The 24,928-nt window shown below is 41.3% G+C and overlaps 1 protein-coding gene across 2 annotated transcripts in view; it reads left to right on the top strand.

The window, feature by feature from the left end:
• The window catches only part of KIF16B (kinesin family member 16B), a 283,672-nt gene that overhangs the window by 244,167 nt on the left and 14,577 nt on the right, over positions 1-24,928 (top strand). For both annotated transcript variants that reach the window (XM_080813104.1, XM_080813105.1), the window contains one exon: positions 6,343-6,426. In XM_080813104.1, the coding sequence (XP_080669230.1) occupies positions 6,343-6,426 (84 nt within the window). The remainder of the gene's footprint in view (positions 1-6,342; positions 6,427-24,928) is intronic.

The raw sequence follows: 24,928 nt of genomic DNA, 5'->3' as shown, positions 1-24,928 counted from the left end.
GTAAGGCAAATACCGCTCTGCACTGAGCCTCCAGTAACTCCCGGGTTACAGCTGGAAGGTTTCCTGACTCTTCCTGGCCCCAGTACAGGCTTCTGCACCCACGAGGCTGTTATTCTGTCTCCGCCCACCTGTCTCCCCAGTTTGGGGACATCAGTTCGCCCATAACCTCAGTTCTTGGATGGATCAAAGAAGAGCTGTTGAGTCTTTCAACATCTAGTCTGTTCAGCCTGTTTCTTGTGGTGAGGGCAAGGACGATGGCTTCCAAGCTTCTAACGTGTCACATTAGAAACCAGAGGTTCTATTCTAATAGCTTTAGATTTACGGCTTCCCTATTATTAACAGCTTACGTGCGTATAGTACCTACGTCACAACAAGTGAACTAATACTGATACGTTATTATTAACGAACATCTAATATTTGAGAGAGAGAGAGAGAGAGCACACAGGTGGCAGGGGGTGGGGGAGTGCGGGGCAGAGGAAGAAGCAGGCTCCTTATGAGCAGGGAGCCTCTTGCATGATTTGATCCCAGAACCCGAGATCATGACCTGAGCCGAAGGCAGACATTTAACCAACTGAGCTACCCAGGCGCCCCTTACTTCTCATCTTTAAGTGAAATGGACTAATTGTTGAGGGAAGTAACTGGTTTATCACAAGGGCAAGGAGGGGACAAATATTGGGGATTATGAAGACAGCAACCTACTGCTTACCTAAACTGCCTGAAATTTTTCTGAATTTTTTTCCACCAGTTTTTTCTTTGTTTTGAGATACTTGTTCTCTTATTTTCCGGTGTTCACGAGGGCTGTGGGGTCACTGTAGGGTCAAATGCTTTCCCTCAGACCTTTCTTCCCTCTAACACTGTGAGCTTCTCCAGGTTCTTCTGCCCACGGCCCCTTCTCACCTTCCTCTTTGTTGCAGGTGTCCCCCACCTGTTCCCTATCCCTAGATTTTTAGCCTCTTTAATCACAGTGTAGTGGAACACCTGAGAGTGTGGATGTTTGCTTTGGTGGATCACTCATGGTACCTGCAGTCTGGAGGTGAGGTGAGGAAGGCCCTCAGCAGTGCTTTCCCTGGGTGCCACCTGGCCTGCAGTACGGGGCTGTGGCAGTTTCCTAGTATGGGGACAGGGTGTTTCCTTTTCATCTCTTCTGTTGTTTCTGATGGGGCTTTTGAAGGAGATGAGCTCCACCATCTTTAACCAGCACTGGTTCCTTACATGTTACGGTTTGTAGAAAGATTATTTTTGTTAGAATCATACTTTTCAACACGAGACACTCCCTCTGTGAAAGGTATAAGGGGAGAATGGTGGCCCTTGTTCTTTATGAAAATGAAATCTTATAGAAAGAAAATTATTTTTTCCTTGTTACCGAATCCCAGTATATTGATAATTTGTATATGAGTCAGAACTATTTATCTGTGTCCCTCTAGAATTTAGCTATTGTAAGGAATATAGGACTTAAGGAACTGTGATTTTTTTTTTTTTTTTTTTTTTTAGAAATGTAGGCCACTCTATTTCCTTTGTCACAGGTTACAAAGGAAATCAGAGGAGTCTCTCCTCTACCTACAGATTGCCATTCACTGTTCCTGACAATGTTGCTCATGGAAATCAAATCTAGACCATCTGCTAGATTAAAAAATGAGGCAATAAAAATGAAAATTTATGAATATAAAGAACTTGAGAAGAAATGAAAATGTCCAGGTAATATATCTTACTTAAAAATCTCTGTTCAACATGAGAAACCAAGCAAGCAAACAAAAGACGCTGATATATGTCGGACATGAATGGAAAAGTCAGGGAGAGTTTGGAATTTCCCCCCTTTTAGCCCATTCTTGTATTGTTAATTTGTTGGAAATAATTACTTTTCAGATGGCACTTTCAGCAAAATGGGAGAGTTTCTGTTTCTCGTTTGTTTCCTTTTTGTCCATTTCTTTGTTTGCTTGTTTTGGCTCTCCATATACTTTATCCTGACCAGTGGCTCTGGGGATCTTGGTTAATTATCCTTTTTAAAAATTATTTGGACCATTTAATTAATTCACAACCCAGAAATGAAACTTACAGAGGATTGCTTTTGCTGTCTGTTTTAAAATAAATGAGACAATCAATCAATCAATAAAATAAAATAAAATAAAATAAATGAGGCAGTCACTTTGTACTTGTAGAGAGAAAAAGTTAGTTTAGGCCTCTTATCTATCCTAGGTTTCAAAACTCTTCCATGGATTTTTATAATATTACGGTCTTGAGAACAAAGCAGTGATTGCTGTCCTCTTTCCCTAGTCCAGGTAAAGACAATGGTGTCCTTTTACCCTTTTGGAGGATGGTCTGATTCAGGTGACCGTGACAGAATGTTCTGAGTCAACAACAGCTATTGGTCCCCAAATGGCCTCCCACACCACCTACCTATGTTCCCAACTCCTTAGCCATTTCATTGCCCTGGATATTTTAATATAAGATATTTCTAGTTTAGTATTATTTTTGGGTACTTTAAGAGAAATATTCTTTTGAAGGAATATCGGTTTGATATAGCCAACTGATAATCCATCAAATGAGAATACTTACGCTTGGCAGGTAAAGCAGATGGGAATGTATCTTTTGCCCTAGTGGTTGCTTAAAAATGTCAAAAGTCTTATGCAGGGTTTAACCAGGTGAAATTGCTGATATTCAACCATTTTTAACTTACAAAATTGGCAATTTCATCTCATTTAGCCTAAGAGCTTATAGATAGCAAGGGCTAAAAAGCCATGTTAAGATTTCTCTAAAAAGGAGAAATGGAGGTCGTTTCCCTACTACTCGGAGGAAGAGAGTTGAAGAGCTGTTTCTGATGTAAATATAATTATTTTAATGAAGGTGGTGTTTTTCTTAATATTTTATCTCACAGCCTTGCCTTTCTACTTTAGTTTGCCTGTGTCCCAGCCCCACCAATAGCACTTGGGCCCAGGACCGCACCTTGCTATCGAGAATCACATTGGAACTTCCGCTTCAGTTCATTCTCTTCCTCTTTTTGTCACTTCAGCTGCATATAAGGAGAGCCGCCATCATTCTGACTTTTTATGGGGAGAGGAGTAAGGTGATAGGATCCGACTAAACTTATGTGTCCCAGGAATACTGCTGGAGCCTGCCTCCCAACCCAGTCTCTTACCTGTTACTCCCACTGCTGTTGCTCTCCCCTGTCGTGTTCCTGTTCCCGTCGTGGGTACCCGTCCTCAGTGAAGTGCTGTTAGTCGATCTTGGAACCGTTGGCCACTGTCTAGCAGCTCTACATCATTTTTCTGGTTTGGTATACTTAAGGAAGGCTTACTTTCCTCCATCTGAATCCTGGAGCCACGAGGATGTCAAAGGGATTTTTCCATACGTTGTAGGCCCTCGCTATGGCATTGTGGTGAGACACTTAGAGTCAGCGTCAGTTCCTTGTGTGGACCCAGCCACCCAGTGACTGTGAACCTTTCTGTGTCACCTAACTCTGGAACTACATTTCCTTGTCTCTAAAGTTAAATGGGTGAATATTATAGTCCCCTGATTATATGCCTGAAAGTTGTTAAGAGGTACCCTTTTCCTCCTAAAATCTGAACGACAGTATTACACATAATTTATACATACTTATTTCACAGGGTGGATATTAACGGCCCCAAATTTTATCCTCTGCTCCAGAATAGAGTATTTGCTGGGGATGATGAGGACATTTAAATGCTTGCTCCCCACCCGGTTCAGCTGCCTGAAGTCCTTTTAGTGCGCCATTTCTGATTGAGCACGCAAGTGTGACTATAAATTTCCCCTGACAGAAACCACATCACCTCATCAGCCATATAAGAAAATGACAAAACAACCAACTGTGAAAGCATGCCTGCCAAGGTTCCAGCATCACCGCAGTGGGGAGAAACACACTGTACAAGATAAAATCAGGGCTGGATGAAGCCCAAAAGACACGCTCTTGGTGTACCTGTCTTCTCTAAGCTGCAACATATGGGAAGTGTGTGTGTGCTTGTGAGCCCAGGGTTCCAGAAAACCCTCTGCTTCTCAAAGCCACATCACCAATCCAGGGATGGGAAGAGGGTCCAAGAGGAAATGGCAAGGTGCTTTCTTAGTAATAAGCATATCCTTAGCAAATAAGAACAGTAGCTAAACTCTCTGTGTTGTTACTTCACTGAATCTTCACAGAAAGCTGGTGAAATTTAGCATCACTTTCTGCCTTCTTTTCAGCAGAGGTTATTTAGGCAGAGAGAAACATGACTAGTCAGCTAGATAGTGGTCGAGCCAAGATTCAGACTGGGTCTGTCTTACCTCAGTGCCCATGGTCTTTCACTTAACCTTGAACTGACATTAAAGCTCGGAGTCAGCCACAGAATTGGAACCTGGTGAGAGAAGGAGGAGAGGGGTGGTGCACCCCATCCCTCCCCAGTTTTCTCTGCTTTGGTAGAGAGAATGCTAGAGTATGAAAGGAGTGAACGTCTGCCCAACTGAAGTTAACTTTAGAAAAGGGCCATAAAGTCATCAGAGATACCTTGAAGAGAGTAAAAGGGAGAATTACTCTTATTAAGAAAAAAAGATACCTAATAAAAAATGACCAAAAGAGTTGAACAGACACTTATCAAAAATGACTAACCAGATGGTCAGTGTGTATGTGAAAAGATGCTCAACATCATTAGTCATTAGAGAAATACAAACTTGAACCACAGTAGAAACTACTGCATACCCACCGGAATTGCTAAGGTGAGAAGCCACAGCACTAGATGTTGATGGTAATGGGAAGCGATTGGATCTCTCAGTCACTGCTGGTGGGAGTGTCAGGTAGTTAAACCACTTCAGAAAACCATTTGATCATTTCGAGTACAGCTGAACACTTTCATACCCCAAGATGCAGCATTTTTACTCCCAAGACTGACCAGCAGAAATCCCTGCATAAGTTCATTAGAATGCCTTTGGGAAAATGTTCACAGCAGCGCAATTCCTAATGGCCCAAAACCAAAAGCCCAGTAACGAGAGACTGTTGAACAATAAACGGAATGTTCATGTAATGGAGTAGTACACTGCCACAGGAATGAATGAGCAAACTGTTGACACACAGCAGCGTGAATGGATCTCACAAACATGGGACAGCGTGGCGTAGGCAGGCACCGAGGAGTTCGTGCTGCATGGTACCATTTACATAAAGTCAAAACTAGGCAATGCTGAGCTGTACTTCTTGGAAGTCAGGCTAGCTAGCGTCAGCCTTTCTAGAGTTTGGGAGGGCATGACTGGGAGTGCTTGGGGGAGTTCCTGGGTGCTGGGCATGTCCTCCTGGTGGCAGTTACAGTGTGTTGAGATGTTGAAAATTCATCAAGTTGTTCACTTATGGTATATTCTTATACTTTAATACTGAGTTCTGAAGGCACTGTGTGTATCAATGCTAGTTCTTAATTTTTGATTCTTGCTGTGGTAATAAAAATTTAAATCAAGTAAGAGATTTGCATATATATAAAACAGGGATTTGTGGCATATTGTGGAAGAAATGTTCATTTTTTCTTGATAATTCTTCATTGACTTCTTGATTTGTCTGAACCTGACCAGGTGAGGAAGGCAGGGCGTAGTGAATTTCATCAACACCAGCAATTACTGCTGCTTAGCTTTCATTCAACCAGAGCAACACTGGCTGGTCAGGTTCTCACCAGATTATACAGTTCTTTCTTGCCTCCCAGTCTATAATAAAACTTATCTTTTTATTACAATTTTAATACCTCCAAGAAGAGAAGCACAAAGAAAATAACTATGAAATCCGAAGACCTGGCTCAAAACAAATTCTGAACCTTTATTCTCTAAGGAACGAGGTGAAAAGATTTAAAGAGAGGTCCTCTTTTCGCACAGGAATTCTTCATTTGTAACAGCAGCTATAAAAAGGCAATATGGAATGCTTAAAGAACCTGAACAATGGTCTCAGAACTATTTTATAAAATGTTCAGGTAGTATGCAAGTTAAGTTTTCAAATTCTTACCTCAGCACAAAAATAATTGAATTCTAGTGTAAGGAGGGGACTAAAAGAAGAACAAACTTGTGTTTTAACAAATAAACTTGTGAAACACCATCTGGCCAAGCATCTAATACGTTACCTGAGACAAAATACTGAGACTCAGATCTATCTGTTTTTTTCCTTTGAGTTGCCATCCCTCCTTCTCGTTTGACCATCGTGGAATCTTGCCTTGTCCGTTCAAGGTCACGCAGTCGGTTGGTGACAAAGCAAGGGAAGACCTGCCGTCTTTAAACTCCCAACATCTTCCCCTTTTTGCCCCATGATAGTGACTCTAAACAATAGATTAATAAACACCCAAGGGTCATTGGTGTGATATTAATACATCTCTTATAAAATATGTATTTCAGCTTGCTACCCTTGAGTTCCCTCCAAAGAAACTATTTGGAAACAAGGATGAACGTGTGATTGCTGAGAGGCGAAGTCACTTAGAGGTAACGGAATTAAGCTTTTCTTTCTCTGGGTAGAAATTGTGCCATCTGATTGACCAGTGAGAGTTGTTCGTGTTATAAACACCATGGCTCTTGTTCACGGGTGTGAAGGTGCCGCTTCATTAACACCGGAGGTAGCTGCTGTGTACATGAGAAAGTAACAGTATCCGTCTACTCGAGATGTAAGCCCTTATCCCCCTCTGGTCTAACAGAACGTTTTTCTGGCTTGGGAGGAGATAACATTTATTCTAAGGGTTAGCAAGCAGGCTGTGGGTGAGAACTAACTATTCACAGAGACAGATGGTCTGTAATAGAGAATGAGGTACAAAAGCTTGCTGCAAAAAAAAAATTTGCATTAATTAACTGAAGATATATAGTATTGCATTATTGTTACTTTTTTGAGAGAGCTGGAAGCTAAAAGACACATACCTATTTTAGTCACGGTTAGGTTTTGTTTGGCTTATTTTAATTTCATCTTCTCAGCTGGCTACATAGAGAACTTGGGTTCAACACAACTGTTGTTTTTCCAAGGGACTCACTGCCAGTGGGCATTGTGGGCTGCTTTATGTGGTTTATATTTCTTTTCAAGGTAGAGTCGCTCATTTGGTTGGAATCTGATGCTAATGAGGCTGAGTCTTTTTGCAAAGGCACCGTCGCCGGTGTCCTAGGTGGTATCTCTTGCCACCGAGGTGGGCAGGATGAAATTACAAATAGCTGACTGTAGTCTCCTGTCAGCAAGCTTTCATGGGGCCTCGCAAAGTCCGCTTCACTACTTCTTTAAGAGGAATAATAATAAGACCAATTGCAAGTGAAATCAAGTAAGAGAAGGCCCAAGAGAGCCCCTTCTGAATGCTGAAGTTCTACATAAAAATGAGGTATTATTCTCATTCCTACTGACAGCCAGGGTGACTTAATGCCAGGGAACCAAGGATTAGGGAGACATCCAGAGGCTGGGGGGGTCCAATGAGAGCAAAAGAGGAGGAGAAGTAGAAAACAGTGAGAAATGAACAATTATGAGACTGTGGTCCACAAGGGGCAGTTGAGTGTTTTGAGATCCTTGTCTAGAACCTCTAAAGAAAGAAGACTTTCAGGGGGTAGCCATGCTGCCTGGCCATTTGAGTTCTACTGTGAGAGTGACATGCTTGAAGAAGTTCTGGATTTATGAAGTCTGAGCCTTGGATGAGTCATGGCAGATTTCCAAAAATCATTCTATGAGTTGGCACGACCCTGATATCCAACTGAAGAACTTGCCTTCAAGGGAATGGTGAGCGTGGTGAGCCTGCTCGATTAAATTCTCCTAAAGGTCTGTTGTATCATATAAAAAACGTAAAAATAATGATAGAAGTGGGTTTGGTTTTCTTTTCTGAACCTTTACCTGCCTCAGTCATCTAGACTTGTCTTTAATGGGAATGTCGAGGATGATAGGATATAGAAGCAAGTGTATGAACCAACAGGAAATAGACCGTTGTCATGCTTAGCTTCTCAGGGCTTCAATCAAAGTCACTTGGTGCCCGGCACTGCCACGACATATTGGCACCCTGAGTGCTGTGCATTTGTGAGCTCTGCCCTTGGTGAACTCTTCTCTTTCCATTCTAGCTTCCAGGGTCAGAGCCCAGCTCAGGGCCCTCTTTCATTCCTGGTATTTAAGCGGACCCCTGTTTGTTCTTTCAGTCTTTCCTCCCTAATCACTTCACCCTACTAAAGCCACCAACAGAGCTGAGGAACAGAGTTCTGTGTTAATATCTCTGCCTATACAAGGACCCCTTCCATTGCCTGTGACTGTTACTTGTGGCATTAGCCTTTAAAGAATGGATCCCACACCTCATGGAAATAGGCACTTATGTTTGAAATTAAATGTATTTCTCCTAATTTTGATGGTTAAATATTAGCATATCATGTCCTTTTCAAGAGCGAGTATAATTCAATTTCACTTTAATGGAAAATTAATCTGAGATTCTTGAGTTAATTTCCCACAACTATTGTGACTTTATTTTTTTCATCAAATATCAGAAGTCACCATTTGATTTAGTGTTATTTTCATGTGAAAATTAACATAATTACTTTCCCTGAGTTTCCCATTTGATTTAATTCAGTATACATTTATGTAATTCCTAATACATGCTGGAGACAGTGCTAGGTGTTATATAAAGAGAAATGAGACATTTCTTTCCCTCTAAGAGTATATATTTAAATTTCCTATATGAAACTTGACCTAGAGATAAAACTAAATACATAAACATATACAGAAAAATGGATTTAGGTAGACTACATTTGAACTAGTACCCACTAGTATACATAGTGTTTACTCAAAAGGAATTGTCTGACAACTTTTTAAATCCAGACATGCCACTTTATAAACTGCCTCACCCCGAGTAGGCTCTATAAAGCAGCGTTTTTGAGCAGGTCTTCATTGTGTTTTAATCTGCCTTTTTATTAAAATGTGTCCAAAATTTGGACTTTGTATCTAAGTTTATCAGCAGAAAGTATAAAGTATTTTCATCTCAAAGACATAGACACTCTGTTGTCACCGCAATATATAACCTGTTACAGTAATTATTTGTAAAACCAGTGGGTACTGATAAGAATTTCTAACTGTCATGAGATGTTTGGGAGACGGATTTTCTTCCTTTGGAAAGAGCAGTATTAGCTGTGCCTGTGGCAGTGGTGGTGTGAGTGTGGGAGCCTGGGGGGTGTAGCATTGCCTATATGGCCCCATAAAAGGCAAGAGCCAGCGAGAAGGTGACGATGGTAAGGGGAGGGGTAGAAATATGGCCTCCAGTGCTGTGTCTCACTGATAACCTCGTGTGCACTCCACCCACACAAAGTTATCGGGCCAGCTCTAGTTGGCCTCTCATGCTGGAAAGCCCACCCAATGCTTTGGTTCCCAAAGAGCGGAAGAATCTTTGAAGGTTTGTGAGACAGGAGGATCTCCCTCTGGCTTCCCTCCCTGGTGGCCCTGGAGAAACCAGTTCTGTGCAGGTGTGCCTGTCCTGGGCGGACCCTGCCCTCAAGTGGTCAGAGGATTCTGATAGCCATGCCGCCCACGCGCAATGTGCCTCCCAGGCTCATACATCCCTTCTTGTAGCTTGGACAGCAGCCCAGGAGACAAACGTCGGCAGATACGATAGTGGAGGTGACAGGAAACAAATACATCTGTCTCTGATGAGGTATTTTGACCAGAAAGGTTCTTCTTACTGTATTTGAAGCCAGATACCACTACCATTAGGTCGAACCATAAGAAATTGCCATTGTTGTAGGTCGGAATGGTGCAAAATTGGCAGCGTCGTATGCGTCCACGGAATGCTCCTGCTATCTCCCATTTCCTAGGGGTTAACTGAGCACTGGGCATGAGCGAAATGCTCATATGTCATCTACTCCTCTCACTTAGCTTGTGAGGTAAGCTCTATTATTATCTCTGTTGTACAGGCAAGGAAATCAAGTCCTGAGAAGGTTAGAGAAGGTCTTTCACCTGGTCACTGACAAAGCCTCAGCTCATACTAGAATGTCCTTCGAAGCAAGCCCCTCTCTTAAGAATTAGCACGCTCTAAGTTTGGAATGCGATTGGGTCTTCCCCTAAAGAAATGGCTTCTCCTTTGAAGAAATATCTTCCAGCATTATACCACAGTGTTAACTAAGATCCGCTGCCTGGTTATTTATTCTTTTTTTTTTTCCTTTTTAAAGATTTTATTTATTTATTTATTTATTTGACAGACGGAGATCACAAGTAGGCAGATAGGCAGGCAGAAAGAGAGAGATGGGGGAAGCAGGCTCCCCATTGAGCAGAGAGCCTGATGCAGGGCTGATCCCTGGACCCTGGGATCATGACCTGAGCCGAAGGCAGAGGCTTTAACCCACTGAGCCACCCAGGTACCCCTGGTTATTTATTCTTAACTACCTTTTTTTTTTTTTAATTCAATTATTGAGCACCTACTCTATGCCAAGCAGTGTTCTACAACTGAAAAAACTCTAGTACAACACAGTATTTCTCATCTCTTTTGTCCTCATCTCTTAATTGGCCACAGCGATAAGAGTGACCTTTCATTATAACCTTGTCTTTTTTCGTTTAAGGAAAAATGCTTATCGTTAACTGTTGATTTTTAAATATTTGCTTCATGGCTCATCAAAGGTTCTGATTCTCAATTGCTTATGCCTTTGTGTATTTTTAAGGCATATCTTTAGCCTTGATGTCACATAATTCCTATGCAGATTTATTTCCTCTCTGAATTACCAAAGAGTATAAACTCAGAATATCTTTAAAGAGATTTTTGTGACTTTAAATATTACATGCAAGTATTATATATAAAAAACATATGTAGTATATTCTTATATGTAATCCAAATGGCTATCAAATGGAGTTGGTTTTTTGTTTTTTTTTAAGATTTTCTTTATTTATTTGACAGTGAGAGATAGCGAGAGAGGAAACACAAGCTGGGGGAGTGGGAGAGGGAGAAGCAGGCTTCCCAGTGAGCAGGGAGCCTGACGTGGGGCTCTATCCCTGGACCCTAGGATCAGGACCTGAGCCAAAGGCAGACGCCTAAGGACTGAGCCACCGAGGCACCCTTCAGATTGAGTTCTAATAAGTGAAATGTGGTATGATACTAACACTAGGCCTTAACCACAGCTTTAGAATATACTGCTTCTCAGACTTCAGTGATAAAGTACTTGATCATTTATCAGTACTTTTGCAAAACGAATGAGAGTTAATTACTAGAAATGTGAAATGAAAAAATGAAATAGAAAGGTCATATGAAATGCAAGCGGAGTTCTTTTATTTTTTAAAGATTTATTTATTTACTTTAGAGAGATGAGGGGAGCATGAGTGGGACGGGCAGGGGGAGAGAGAGAGAGAGAAAGAATCTCAAGCAGACTCTCTGCTAAGGGGCTGGATCTCATGACCTTGAAATCATGACCTGAACTGAAACCAAGTGTCGGACTCTTAACCGACTGTGCCACCCAGGTGCCCCCCCCCTTTTTTTGTTACATGTAGATTCAGTAGACATGAAAATCCTCTGTCACACTGCAATACAAGAGTCTAAAACACTTGTTTGATTCTATAATGTCCAGGAAATCTCACCTCTATTCCTGATAAGACTCCTGTCACTGTTTGGCTTGTGCCAAAAGACGTGTTTATGTCTCACACCTCCGTTGCACTCTTAAGTTACTTGAAGGCAACAGTATTGACATCTCACTGAATTCTTAACTATCCCATGGTATTTCACACATGCCTCACAGATTCATTGAATTATTCAATGAATATCAGAAAATCCGTCCACATTAACCCCAAATTAATGAGTTTTTGTTTTACTTTTGTTGATTGGTGAGAGGCGCATTTTTTGGTTACTAATTTCAGGGAACATTATCATCTACTTGGAGACGTTTCTGCTAATCATCTTAATAGTCCATCATTTCAAGGAGTGATCTGTAATTAATGAAAACAAGTGAAATCCTCTAAAACGATAAAGCTTTCAAGAATAATATAGCCACCTTTGGAAGTAAGAACCCAAGAGATTTCTAGGAAGTTTTCTTGAAAGGACTAAGAACGTGCAGCCAGCCCAAGAACTACTTCTTTACTTCTTCCCCATTTTCATCTCATAAGCTAAGGCCTTATTAAGGGTAAAAGCAATATGGTAACTAAGAGTGTGGGCCTTGGGGCAGATCATCCAGTCTTGAATCCCTGTGCTGCCCTTTTGGGGTCCTTTAATATCACTTGAGCAGTTTCCTTATCTGCAGAGTGAGGATAAATACACCAGCACCACCTACCTAGAGTTGATCTTACGGTTGAAGGGGGTCATGTACATAATAATGTGGACTCTGCTCCAGAGAAGACTCCAGACCTCTGGGTGCGACAATGATGGCAGTGAAGCTAGTGGTGATGGCGGTGCTGATGGCAGTGATGGCAGCAATGAAGCCTTTACAGCATGTTTTAGACATGCTTGCAAGCCAGGAAAGGACAGAAGAGCCCCACCCGCCAGCAGCTGTAATATGTAACAGTGTGAGTATCTCAGTTTGTCACCTGTACTGGCAAAATCAGCATCTAAGGGCAAAGACACTATTACGATGGGGGTGTTCGTATTCACGGTGGCACCTGGAGGATGCCAAGAGTCTCTCCCTGTAATGCCAGCCTTTGTTTCAACCTACAAAATTATAATCTGAAAACTAGAAATGTTTCCTGACGACTTAAGCTTGGTCAAGCTGTTCTCCATTGTGAGGAAAGAGAAGAGGTGCAGGATCATTAAGAAATGAGCTCACTCGGGGTGCCTGGGTGGCTCAGCGGGTTAAGGCTCTGCCTTCAGCTCAGGTCATGACCTCAGGGTCCTGGGATCGAGCCCCGCATCGGGCTTTCTGCTTGGCTGGAGGCTGCTTCCCCCTCTCTCTCTGCCTGCCTCTCTGCCTACTTATGATCTCTGTCTGTCAAATAAATAAATAAAATATTTTTTAAAAAATAGAAAGAAAAGAAAAGAAATGAGCTCACTTCCTCCACAGTTCTATAGCTTCTGTTCCCAGCTGGTCAGTAATCCTTGCGTGTGTCCTGGGTTACTGACCGCACGACTGCCCACCGTGGGGTCCCCAGCTGACACTTGCTGTAGCTCCTGAGCTTCTGCCCCTGAAAAACTAGACAGGTGTCAGTGCCTTTCAGCAGAAACCCCCAGAAATATAGCTCTTTTTGAACCATGTTAAATGTATCGATTCACTGCACTCAGGAAGGACATATACAATGGGAAGTATCCCAGCCAAAAGGTGTTACAAAGAACTTACAGCAGGATTTGGCCTATTTTAGGTGATTTCAGGGAGAGTGGAAGAAAGTGGGGCTTTGTTCTGGACTGGAGGCTGGGCCAATTCTATGCTTGGGTGTCTTAGTAATTCTTACCTAGAAGGCAAGAAGAAGAGAGTGACATTAAAACTATGATACAAAAGCAGTCACCCACATTAGCCAAAATAGGGGGATATTTGTTCATATTCATGATTTGAACATCATTCATGCTTTTTTCTGTATCTGGAAATGTTTATGGAATGGTCTCTGTGTGTATCCACATGGCTCCTTCAGGATCAGAGCAGACTTGCCTGGTGTTAGTATTCTTTGAAATTGTTTACGATTGACAAGTGAACGCAACTTAGCTGTAAGTACCAGGCCAGCTCCTAGCTGCTTTTCTTTCCTTTTCCTTTTTCTTACAATAAAGAGATGCCCAGAGTTTATATGTATTATCCTTTCTAATGGAAATAGTGTGCTAAGTGAAGAGTTGTTTCCAAAGTAAGTCATGATAGCTCAAATGCCTTATCTACCAAACACAAATACCAAATACTGGTTTTCAGTATTGATGCCACCCTCCCTCACTTACCCCCCACTCCCCACTACCAAGAGTCCTTTCCTGGCTTATGGTGCCTGCAACACATACAGTCTGTTTTTTCTGACCAAGAACAGGGCATCAATCTCCTTTATTTTTATGTTAGTTTCAAATCTTAGATTTCTAACAATAGAATCATTGGGTTTTAACATCTTATAGATTGGGCCCTTTCAGTTTCCAAAGTAAATTTCAGGAGGTAAAAAATCCTTAAGTTTTTTCATTCATTTAGCTGTCTTAAAGATATCTAGTAATTCTATGCTTAGTTTAACATCTTTTCCATCTACGTTCTGCTGATCTTACAGAATGGATAATGGCAGAACTGTTATCAAATGTAGGCAGAGATTTAAGAAGTACTTCACACAGAGGACCATTTTCTTCCTCATTAATGGTTTGTTTTTTTTTCTTTCTGGTTATCTGGTTATTCACATTAACTGTTTTTTGTTATTAGTCCATTAATACCATCATCAGTAGAGAAGCGTTTCTGAAGGGGGTTAAGTGACTGTCAGTGCGTTAGAGGAGACTGAGCCCATCTGGAAGCTGTTCCATCTTGGTACTTTGTGGAGTCAGGAGAACTGAAAACGCTGTGATCCTGGGGCTAAGATAGAAGACTCTGTGTGGTACTGGAATAACGTGGAAGGTTCTAGAGTCAGGCCTGGGCTTGATCCCGTCTCTGATACACCAGTGTCCGTGTGAACTTGACATCTTTCTTCCCTCTCTGAACTTGTTTCTCACTTATTAAATGGCGGGACTAACTCTGTAAAGTTATTGGAATTACTTGAGAAATCATATATACTTGGAGTAATCCCTGCCATAAAGTGGGGAGAAGGAAGTATGAGAAAGAATGAACTCCAGCAGCAAATTGCCTGTCAAGCCTTTTTTGGAATTGATAAGCCATATGGCAAGATTGCAGGATACAGGTTAATATCCAATAGTCATTTGTGTTTTCATATACCAATAATGAACAAGTTGAATTTGGAACTAAAAACACAGTATCATTCACATTAGTGCCCACAAAAATTAAATACCTAGCTAAAATCTAACAACATATGTATAAGATCTATGTGAGGAAAATAAAACTCTGATGAAAATACTAAACAAATGAGAAATTTCATGTTCATGAGTAGGAAGACTCAATGTTGTCAAACTATCAGGTCTTCCCAACTTGATCTGTAGATTCATTGTAATCCCAATCAGAATCCAGGAAATTATTTCGTGAATATGGACAAACTGACTCTGAAGTTTAAGTAGAGAGGCAAAACATCCAGAATGACCAATATAATTTCAAAGGAGAAGAACAGAGTTGGAGAACTGAAACTACCAACTTCAGGACTTAACTAGAAGCCATAGAATCAAAGAATAAAGATGTCAAAGGAACAGAATAGGGAGCCCAGAAATAGGCTCACATAAATAGAGTCAAGTGATCTCTGACAAAGATGCAAAGCCAATACAATGAAGCAAAAATAGTCTTTTCAACAAATGGTGTTGGGACAAGTGGACATCTGCATGCCAGAGGGGGAATTAATGAATCTAGACATAGACCTTACAAAGAGGAACTCAATATGGATAATAGACCTAAATATAAGACATAAAACTATAAAACTCCTAGGAGATAGTGTAGAGAAAACCCAGATGACCTTGGGTATGGTGATGACCTTTCAGATACAACATCAAAGGCACAATCCATGAAAGAAATCATTGATAAGCTGGAATTCATTAAAATTGAAAACTTTTGCACTACAAAAGACAGCACCTAAAGAATGAGAAGACAAGCCACAGACTGGAAAAAAAAATATTTGCAAAAGATGTCTGATAAAGGACTCTTATACAAAACATACAATGAACTCTTAAAATTCAACAATAGGATGATGAAAAATTAAATTAAAACATTGCCAAAAGGGCACCTAGGTGGCTCAAGTGACTCTTGATTTCAGCTCAGGTCATAATCTCAGGGTCATGAGATCAAGCCCCATATCAGGCTGCTGGAGATTCTTTCCCTCTCCCTCTACCCCTCCCCACTGTGCTCGCTTGCTCTTTCTCTCTCTGTCAAATAAATCTTTTTAAAAAGTGGGCAAAGACGAACAGACAGCTAACAAAGAAGACATACAGATGGTAAGTAAGTTTATAGAAAGGATGTTCATCAATGTATCATTAGGGAATTATAAATTAAAATAATAATGAGATGCCTCTCCATAGCTATTAAAATGGCCAAAATCTAAATGTTGGTAAGGATGTGGAGCAGTAGGAACTCTCATTCATTGCTGGTGGGAATGAAAAATGATAACAGCCACTTTGAAAGACATTGTGAAAGTTTCTCTAAAGACACTCTCACCATTCAGTTCAGCAGTCGCAGTTCTTGTGGCTTTCCCAAATGAGTTGAAAACTTATATCATGATTGTTTATAGCAGCTTTATTAATTAATTGCCAAAACTTGGAAGCAACCAAGTTGTCCTTCAGTAAGTGAATGGATATTCATGGTACATTCAGAACGTTAAATAGCGTTCAATACTAAAAAGAGATGAGCTATCAAGCTATGAATAGACATGGGGGAAACTTAAATTCATATTACTAAATGAAGGAAGCCAACCTGAAAAGACATATACATATATACTGTATGATTCTAACTAAATGACATTAGGAAAAGGCAAAACTATTGAGACGATGGAAGGATCAGTTGTGACTAGGGTTTAGGCAGAAGGGAGGGATGAAGGGGTAGAGCACAGAGGACTCTTAGCGCAGTGAAACAACTCTGTATGATACAACACCAGGAGTGAACCCTAATGTAATCTGTGGACTTTGGGTGATGATGTGTCATTGTCAGTTCATTGCTTTATAACAAATGTGACACTCTGGTATGGAACTTTAATAGTGGCTAAAAAAGTTAAATTACCGTGTAATCACATCATACATTTATAATCTCCTTCCTTTCCTTCTTTTTTCTCCTCGTTCCTCTTTCACTTCTGTCCTCCCTCCATCCTCTTATTTTTCCATTGTCCCTTTGCTAAACCAAAAGAGGGAAGAAGAATGCATAGATGGGTCGGTGAGTGGATTTGATACCATTACACATTTTTCTTATGAGTATAAGGTTAAACTCTTGTTAAAAGAAAGGTAGTCATCCTCTAAGCCAATAGTATTTTTCATACACATGTTATCCACTTTTAAGCAAATGATAATATATTTTCCATTAAGATCAGCTCACTCATTACTCTGAAACTTGAAAGTCACTATTTTATGTCTTTACCAAGCACGATTTTTATTCACTCTCTCTTTCCAAACTCAGAGTAGATATCTATGTATATATGAGTCAGTGCTTTTCAGAGTCTGCAAATTAATGAGGTGCCCATCCAAAGAACAATCTTTGAAATTACAACATTTCAACACAGAAACAAAAAAGGAAATCTCTTGTAATTGCATGCAACTATAAAACAAAGTTAAAGGCCACTTGGAATATTTATGTAATTGACAAATGGTTACAAAGATCCTTTCCCCCTGTAATTTTCATATATTACTACAAAGACTTTTTCACATTGACATTTGGTTCAGAGGACCTTTGTGCTCGTCTCTCGTGTAATATCACTTAGGATATTCTAAGCGACCTATTATTACATTTAATTACACAGTATAATTTGTAAGGAGTTTTTCTTCAAGTGTCACTTAAAAAAAAAATCTCAATATAGGTTGCCCTTTCCTCTACCTCTTAACTTTCTCCTATACTAAAACTAAATGTCCCTCCATTCTGTCAATTTAGTATGAAGAGCCAGAGGGACTTGAGCACATTCATTTTAGCATCAAAGTGTGGCTGGAAATTCTCGCGGAAAAGAGGAGGACATCTTTACTGAAGGACATGGCCCCAGGTCTTCTTGGTAATCTTTGGTAATTCTTCGCAACCCATTCTGGTTCACAAGAGAAATTGGGTTTCCCGAAGAGTGTTGTATTTGTTAATATCAGGTGTTCGAACAGTTCTTCATATCAAAGAATGCAGTCCCATTCCATTTGCCCATTTCTGTTCTGTGAAGGTTTATGCAGCCACCTCCCACTTGACAAACAGTGATGCATTAAAGAAACTTTGAAATAGTGTAATATAGAAATCAATGACCTATTCTATCTCCTTTTTGCACCTTATTTCTCAGGACAATACTGATAAAACAAAAAGAATAATGTAATGAACCCCACTGTGCCCTCCCATGTTACCCAACTTCAACACTTCATTAGCATGTGTCCAGTCTATATCATTTGTACCCCTAGGCATGGCACAGCACACACACTTGATTAATTTAGAATCAATACCATACATCATATATTTTATCCATAAGTATTTTAGGTTGTACCTCTTAAAAAACAAGACATTGGAATTTTTTATTTTTTACTTACTTTTTTCCAAATTTTTATTTAAATTGTAGTTAGTTAAGATATAGCATAATATTAATTTCAGGGGTAGAATTTAGTGATTCATCACTTACATATAACACCCAGTCTTCATTGTAACAAGTGCCCACCTTATACCCATCCCCCATTTAGTCCATCACCTACCCACCTACTTCCATCAGTCCTCAGTTTGTTCTCTAACCTTAAGAGTCTAATTTGGTTTGCTCCCCTCTGTCTTTTCTTTCCCCCTCCCATACATTCACCTTTTTTGTTTCCTAAATTCCACATATGAGTGAAATCATATGGTATTTGTCTCTCTCTGACAGACTTACTTTGCTTAGCTTAATACTTTCTAGTTCTATCCACATCATTGCAAATGGCAAGATTTCATTCTTTTTGATGGCTGAGTAATATTCCATTCTATATTTATACCACCTCTTCTTTATCTGTTCATCTGTCAATGGACATCTGGGCTCTCTCCATAATCTGGCCATTGTTGATAATGCTGCTATAAACATAATAATGCTGCTATAAACATCAGTATTTTTGTGTTCTTTGGGTAAATACCTTGTAGTACAATTGCTGGGTCATGAGATAGTTCTATTTTTAACTTTTTTACGGAATCTCCATACTGTTTTCCAGAATGGCTGCACCAGTTTGCATTCCCACCAATAGTGCAAGAGCGTTCCCCTTTCTCCACATCCTCCCCAACAGCTGTTTTTTTCCTGTGTTGTTCATTTTAGCCATTCTGACTGGTGTGAGGTGGTATCTCCTTGTGGCTTTGATTTGCATTTCCCTGATATTGAGCAATGTTGAGCATCTTTTCATATAGACACTCTGTTTTTTAAAACATAACCATTATCATCACACACCCATACACACACACATACACACCCTAAGAATTAGCTAATCTCTTAAAATAAACAACCCGTCAATGTTCAGGCCACACCAATTTTCTCTCATTTTTTTTGTTTGTTTTTGTTTTGTTTTTCCAATAGATGAATCAAGAGCCAAATAACATCCACACATGGCATTAGTTGATATGCCTCTAAAGTGTCTAATGATCTATAGCTTTCCCTTCCCTCTTTTCTTCTCACCATCTGTTGTCAATGAAACCATACCATTTATCCACTGAATTCTTACATTTTGGTTTTGCTAATATGGCATCTTCACCGTGTCATTCATCAAGCTCCTCTAATCTGCATTTTCTGAAAACCAGTAGTTAGATTGAGAAGCTTGATCTAGTCTAGGTTTATTTTTGTTTTGTTTTGTTTTTTGGCAAGAACACAGGTGCTGTCCTTCCTATCTCAGAGGAAGTGTGTGGTGGTCACTTGTAATGATCTTTATGAAAGCAGTGCACTGACAATTGTCCATGCTCAAAACTACTTTCCATGCCTCGATTGTCCTACATGTGTCAGACCATAGTGCCTGTCTTCAAAAAACTCTTAATTCTGTTAGGACAGACTCAACAAGTAATCACAGGCCACTGTCACAACTCCAGGGATAGTCACAAGCTGCCTTTGCCAGAGGATGTGATTTCCAAAGCAGTGGTTCTGAAATCTGTATGGCTGACCTTTGAAATTATCTTGAAAAAACACAGATTTTCAGACTTTGGTCCAGTATATTTTGATTCAGCAGAATGAGAATGGGACCATAAAAAATGAGAGTGGTAAAGAGACAGGGATGGAAAAGCCAGATCCCAAAGCCATCTCCGTGACTTTGGACCTGATCTGGTGAACAATGAGGAGCCAGTGGAGTGTTTTAAGTGGAGGAATGGAGTGGTGAGTGGGTGGGAGCAGGGGAGATAGGAGGCAGGAAGGGCAATGACCAGGTTGTAGCTGTCTTCGGTAAGATACAACTGTGACCTGAAGGACAAGGTGATGGCACTTGGGATGGAGAAAAGTGGATGGATAGATATACGAGAGGTAGAATCAGCATGGCTTGTCACTCCATTGAATGAGAGCTGGGAGTGGTAATGGAAGCTGTATGGACGCCTAAGACCTGGACCTCCATCTCCACAGTGAAATCTGGTATTAAGTGTATTTGTGAATTTTACATTTTTACATGTAACTTACAGTATCAAAATAGTGTTTTATTTTTTTACCACTTCACTAATTTGGTTTTGGAAACAGGAGTCGTTGGGGCTCTCCAGAGAAATAGAACCAATAAAGTAAGTGTGTATGTGTGTGTGTGTAAAGAGATTTATTATAAGGAGTGGCTCACACAATAGTAGAGGCTGAGAAATCCCCAGATATGCAGTTAGCAAGATGGAGACTGGGGAGAGTCAATGGAATGGTTCCAGTCTGAGGCCTGAGCCTCACTGAGAGCTGATGGTGTAAATTCCATTCAAAAAGCCAGCAGTCTTGAGACCCATGAAGAGCTGATCTTTCCATTCATGGCCACGGGCAAGAAGAGACCAGTGTCCCAGCTCAGGGCAGCCAGGCTGGAGTTCCGTGAAGGGTCAGTGTTCTGTGCAAGCCTTCAACTGATTGATTGATGCTACCTGCGTTAGGGAGGACAATATCTGCTTTTCTCAGTCTGTTCACTCAAATATCCCTCTCACCCCACAACACCCTCCTGGACAAGCCACACTGTTTGACTAAATTTGGGGGCAGTCAAGTTGAGGCATAGGATTAACTGTGACAGAAGCCATTCTGCTCACCCCAGATACAGCTGCGATTTTACCATTTGTTGGACTTCTGATATTCTAACATCAATCCCAACTACAGTCCCAACTCATGTACCATCCCAGCAGTAAATCAGTAATGCCTGTCATCTCTCCATGTCCCTTGCTCATTTACAAGGGGTTTGGGGCTTGACAAATACCTAACAGAGATTCTCCAACTCTTTCCCATTTATTGAAATGGCATCAGATGAAAGTAACACAGCACAGCTCAAGATGGTAGGCTTAGGAGCTATGCACACTCTCTTCATGGAGTTCCGTATAGAACATTTTTCATTTCCCTGGTTACTTTTAAAAGCAAAATGAAATGAAGCCTGAACATTGCAGTGCTAAACAGCTGGAGGGCTGTTCCTACTCTCTTCCTAGATACAGCGAGGCATCGCTATTTGTTTTCTTTTATTAAATGTCTCATTGCCTCTGAAACACAAGTAGATATTACAATTGGCACGGACTACAGGAGCCTGCAGCATAAGCTCCCTTCTCTGTCGCCCATACCTGGAGCTAGCTTGCCTGCTTGTTCAGAGACAGATGTCAGCTTCAAGATGCTATTGACCTTACTGTTTACTCTACTTAATTAAATACCATTTTAATATTTTCTCATCTGCCACCCCTTACAGCTCACATTCATGCTGTGGCACAACACTGGGGAGAAGGAAAGGTCTTTTAAGCTGGAGCACTTAATTAGCTCCCAGGCCCCAGGGGGAAGTGTCAGATAGAAATATAGCTAAAAATATGGTAAAGAGTAGCATACCTGGGGCACCTGGTTGGCTCAGTGGGCTAAGCCTCTGCCTTTGGCTCAGGTCATGATCTCAGGGTCCTGGGATCGAGCATCAGACTCTCTCCTCACCAACCCCCCCACCTGACTCTCTGTCTATTTGTGATCTCTGTTAAATAAATAAATAAAATCTTTAAAAAAAAAAAAAGTAGCCATACCTGAGAGATAGCCCTTGATGGTCAAGAAGACATTGACTACCTTCTGATGATGCCCATGTTATTAAAATTGTTTTGGGGGGACAGCGCCTGAGTGGCTTAGTTGGTTAAGCGCCTACCTTTGGCTCAGGTCAGTCATGATTGCAGGGTCCTGGGCTCCCTGCTCAGCAGGGAGCCTGCTTCTCCCTCTTCACCTGCCCCTCCCATCCCATTCATGCTCTCTCTCTCAAATAAATAAATAAAATATTTAAAAAATTGTTTTGGAATTAATGATGGTTTTTTTTTAAAGATTTTATTTATTTATTTGACAGAGAGATCACAAATCGGCAGAGAGTCAGGCAGAGAGAGGGGGGAAGCAGGCTCCCTGCTGAGCAGAGAGACTGATGTGGAACTCGATCCCAGGACCCTGAGATCATGACCTGAGCCGAAGGCAGAGGCTTTAACCCACTGAGCCACCCAGGCACCCCTAATGATGATTTTGAATCACGTATACAATAGTAACATGTTTGTATTGCTAGTACCCCTGTTTTGTCAGTTACGCTTGCTCGTGTCTGCCCAGGGCTATTTTTCTTTTACCCCAGTGTGTACATCATCCTTGATGTAAATAAAACAATGGCTCCACTGTGAGGTTCTTAGTCCCTTTCTGCACTGTCATGTGACCACATCGTCATTTCGCACCTCCTGACTGTGTTGTTTAAAATGCGGTCGCCATCTTGTTAAGACTCATTGGAGGAGGAAATTTATCGTACAATGAAGTATTATTATAAAATAATGTAAACCATGATATATGATAAGTTACACAGATTTAATTATAGATTATATTATACAAATAGAGGTATAGTTATAAATATAGTTATATAGGTAAAATATAGACTTAGGCTCTAGATGTATATAGAGATGTCAATTATAGATATAATTCAATGCTGGATATAGATATATAGGAGTATTGTAATAGAATAAAAGAAAAATCCGTTCTTGTCGTGAAAACCTAAAACACAGGAGTTTCTGGAAATGATGGCAGCACAGCCCCATTCCCTTAGTGCCGGCAGCCGTTCTGGCTCATTCCTGTGGAGCTGCCATAGCCCAGCCCCGTGGATGTTGGCTAAGAGGTGGGGTGGGGGCTCGTAGGTAGCTCTTTATCTTCTGAATGCTCTGGAATCATTTTGACCATGAACTCACTCAGGCCTGTGCTTGAGCCACAGTCACCTCTGTGTTATAGCCTAAGGTGGCAGTAAAACTTGGATATTAAATCTGTTAAAAATGCTTGTTTATTCTTGGGAAAATAATGAGTAAGCTTGCCGTGAATCAGGAAGTCCTCATCAGAGAACCACAAAGGCTAAAGACTAAGTAAGAATGCTATGGAGGGAACAAAGCAGCTGGAGCCAAGAGCAAAGACTACCCTTCCCCTCCCCCCATACCCTGGCTTCCCAGGGTGGTCAGCAGGCACCACTGAGTGAAGACCTCCCTCTTCACGGCTAAAGCTGGGATCCCCTTAATCACTGCCAGCTCCAGTCCCATCCCACAGCCATTCCGTGTTCCCCTTGACTCTCGGGTGATTCTGGCCACGGCCGTGGAGAACAGCCCCACCGAGTGCTGCAGCGCCTTGGGCTCTCTCCCTGTTTCTCCCTCAGGCTGCAGCCCAGAGTGTGGATGGAGGTGTGGGGCCTGCAGGAGCCTCCCAAAGTGAGAGACAGAAGTATGGGTAAATGAGAAGCACATTCTGCATGTTTCTCAGAGGGTCCCAGGCAGAGCCGGAGTGCTGCCCTGGATAGGAACCTGAGTATGGACAGCCCTGTACTTAGCTCCTTCCTCCACTCTTGCTTTCCCGCCCCTTTACCTCTGCCACCAAGATCATCCGAAAATAATCTCCCTCCATCTCTGCTTTCGAGGGATATGAAACAGAGGCACTGCCCAGAGGGAATTCCTCTTCTGCTTGGACATGTATCCCTTCTGACCAATTTTCTAAAGGAGAGAAAAAGATTTTAAAACTTTTTTTTTTTTTTTTTAATCAGTGTCAGTTATGGATATACTCAAATAGTTCTACTAGGCTTTTCTGGAAAGCAGTCCTCTGCCTTCCAGGCGTACCCTCCATTCCCCTTTCCCCAGTAGAACCCTCATGATTACATTTTGGTATTTTCCTACAGACTAAAATTGCATTTGCAGGTTGTTTCTTTCTAATTTTTGTTTCAATGTGTGGAAATACTGAGACCATCGGGTGTTTCATGATCACCGACTCCTTGACGAACTCTCTTCTGGAAACTTCTTGCCTCTTCTAGCCAGACTGAGCTACAGGTACTCTGATCTTGCATCTCTGTCATCCTTTGCTGTTTCTTGAATTGTTTCCCCTGCTTCCTGTGCCCCGTGTTTTCCTTTCTTGCCTGACTCCCTGATTGTGATTGTGATGGAGCACGTCTCTAGTAGCTTCCTGAGAGCGAATAGAAGAGGTAAATTTCTAAAGACATGTCTGAACATGTCCTTCTTCACCCACATACTGGCTGAATGTATATGTTAGTGGAAACCATGTTCTTTCAGAATTTCAAAGGGATTGCTTCATTGTCTTCTATGGTGGGGCCTTCCTCTGTCCCCAGGGTTCTGAGTGTTCATGGTTCCACTTTGGTGAGCAGCCCCTCAGTTCTGCAGGACACTCCACGTGCATTCTCTGTCTCGTGTCCTTCATTTCTAGGTGGTTTTCGTGATGATTTCCCTCTGTAGGGTTTTTTCCTGTTGTTTCTTTCTGGAATCCTATTTGTTTGTGTTGAACCCCCTGGCTGGGTCCTCCTTGAATTTTCCTGTCTCCTCTGTTTTCCATTTCTTTCTGTCTCTCTCTCCTCCCCTGCCCCCTTCAGTTGGTCCTTCTCTGCAAAGTGTTTGAGAAGCACTGGGCAGTGTGATCCACCACATTCTTCCTTCCCTTGTTTTAACACCATGCTTGTTGCTTTTGCATCTCTTAGTGCTGTTACAAACCTTAGGGCCTAGTCTCTTACTTCCGGCACTCATTGGTTATATTTATTTCCATGGACTTCTGTACGATTCGTCTTCATACATTCTGTTTGTTGCAACAGCCCGAAAGACATATGCAAAATTCTTCCTGTGCATCTGTGTATCTTAAGAACCACTTTCTCTGTCCACAGTCTCTAGTAGTCCTCTGCTCACTGCTTATATCAGCATTTGGGAATCATCCTTTCTC

The sequence above is a fragment of the Martes martes genome, assembly GCF_963455335.1.
Source record: "Martes martes genome assembly, chromosome: 9".
Lineage (NCBI taxonomy): Eukaryota > Metazoa > Chordata > Mammalia > Carnivora > Mustelidae > Martes > Martes martes.
Note: the sequence above shows the minus strand (reverse complement) of the source record. Positions and strands in the feature narration are given on the sequence as shown.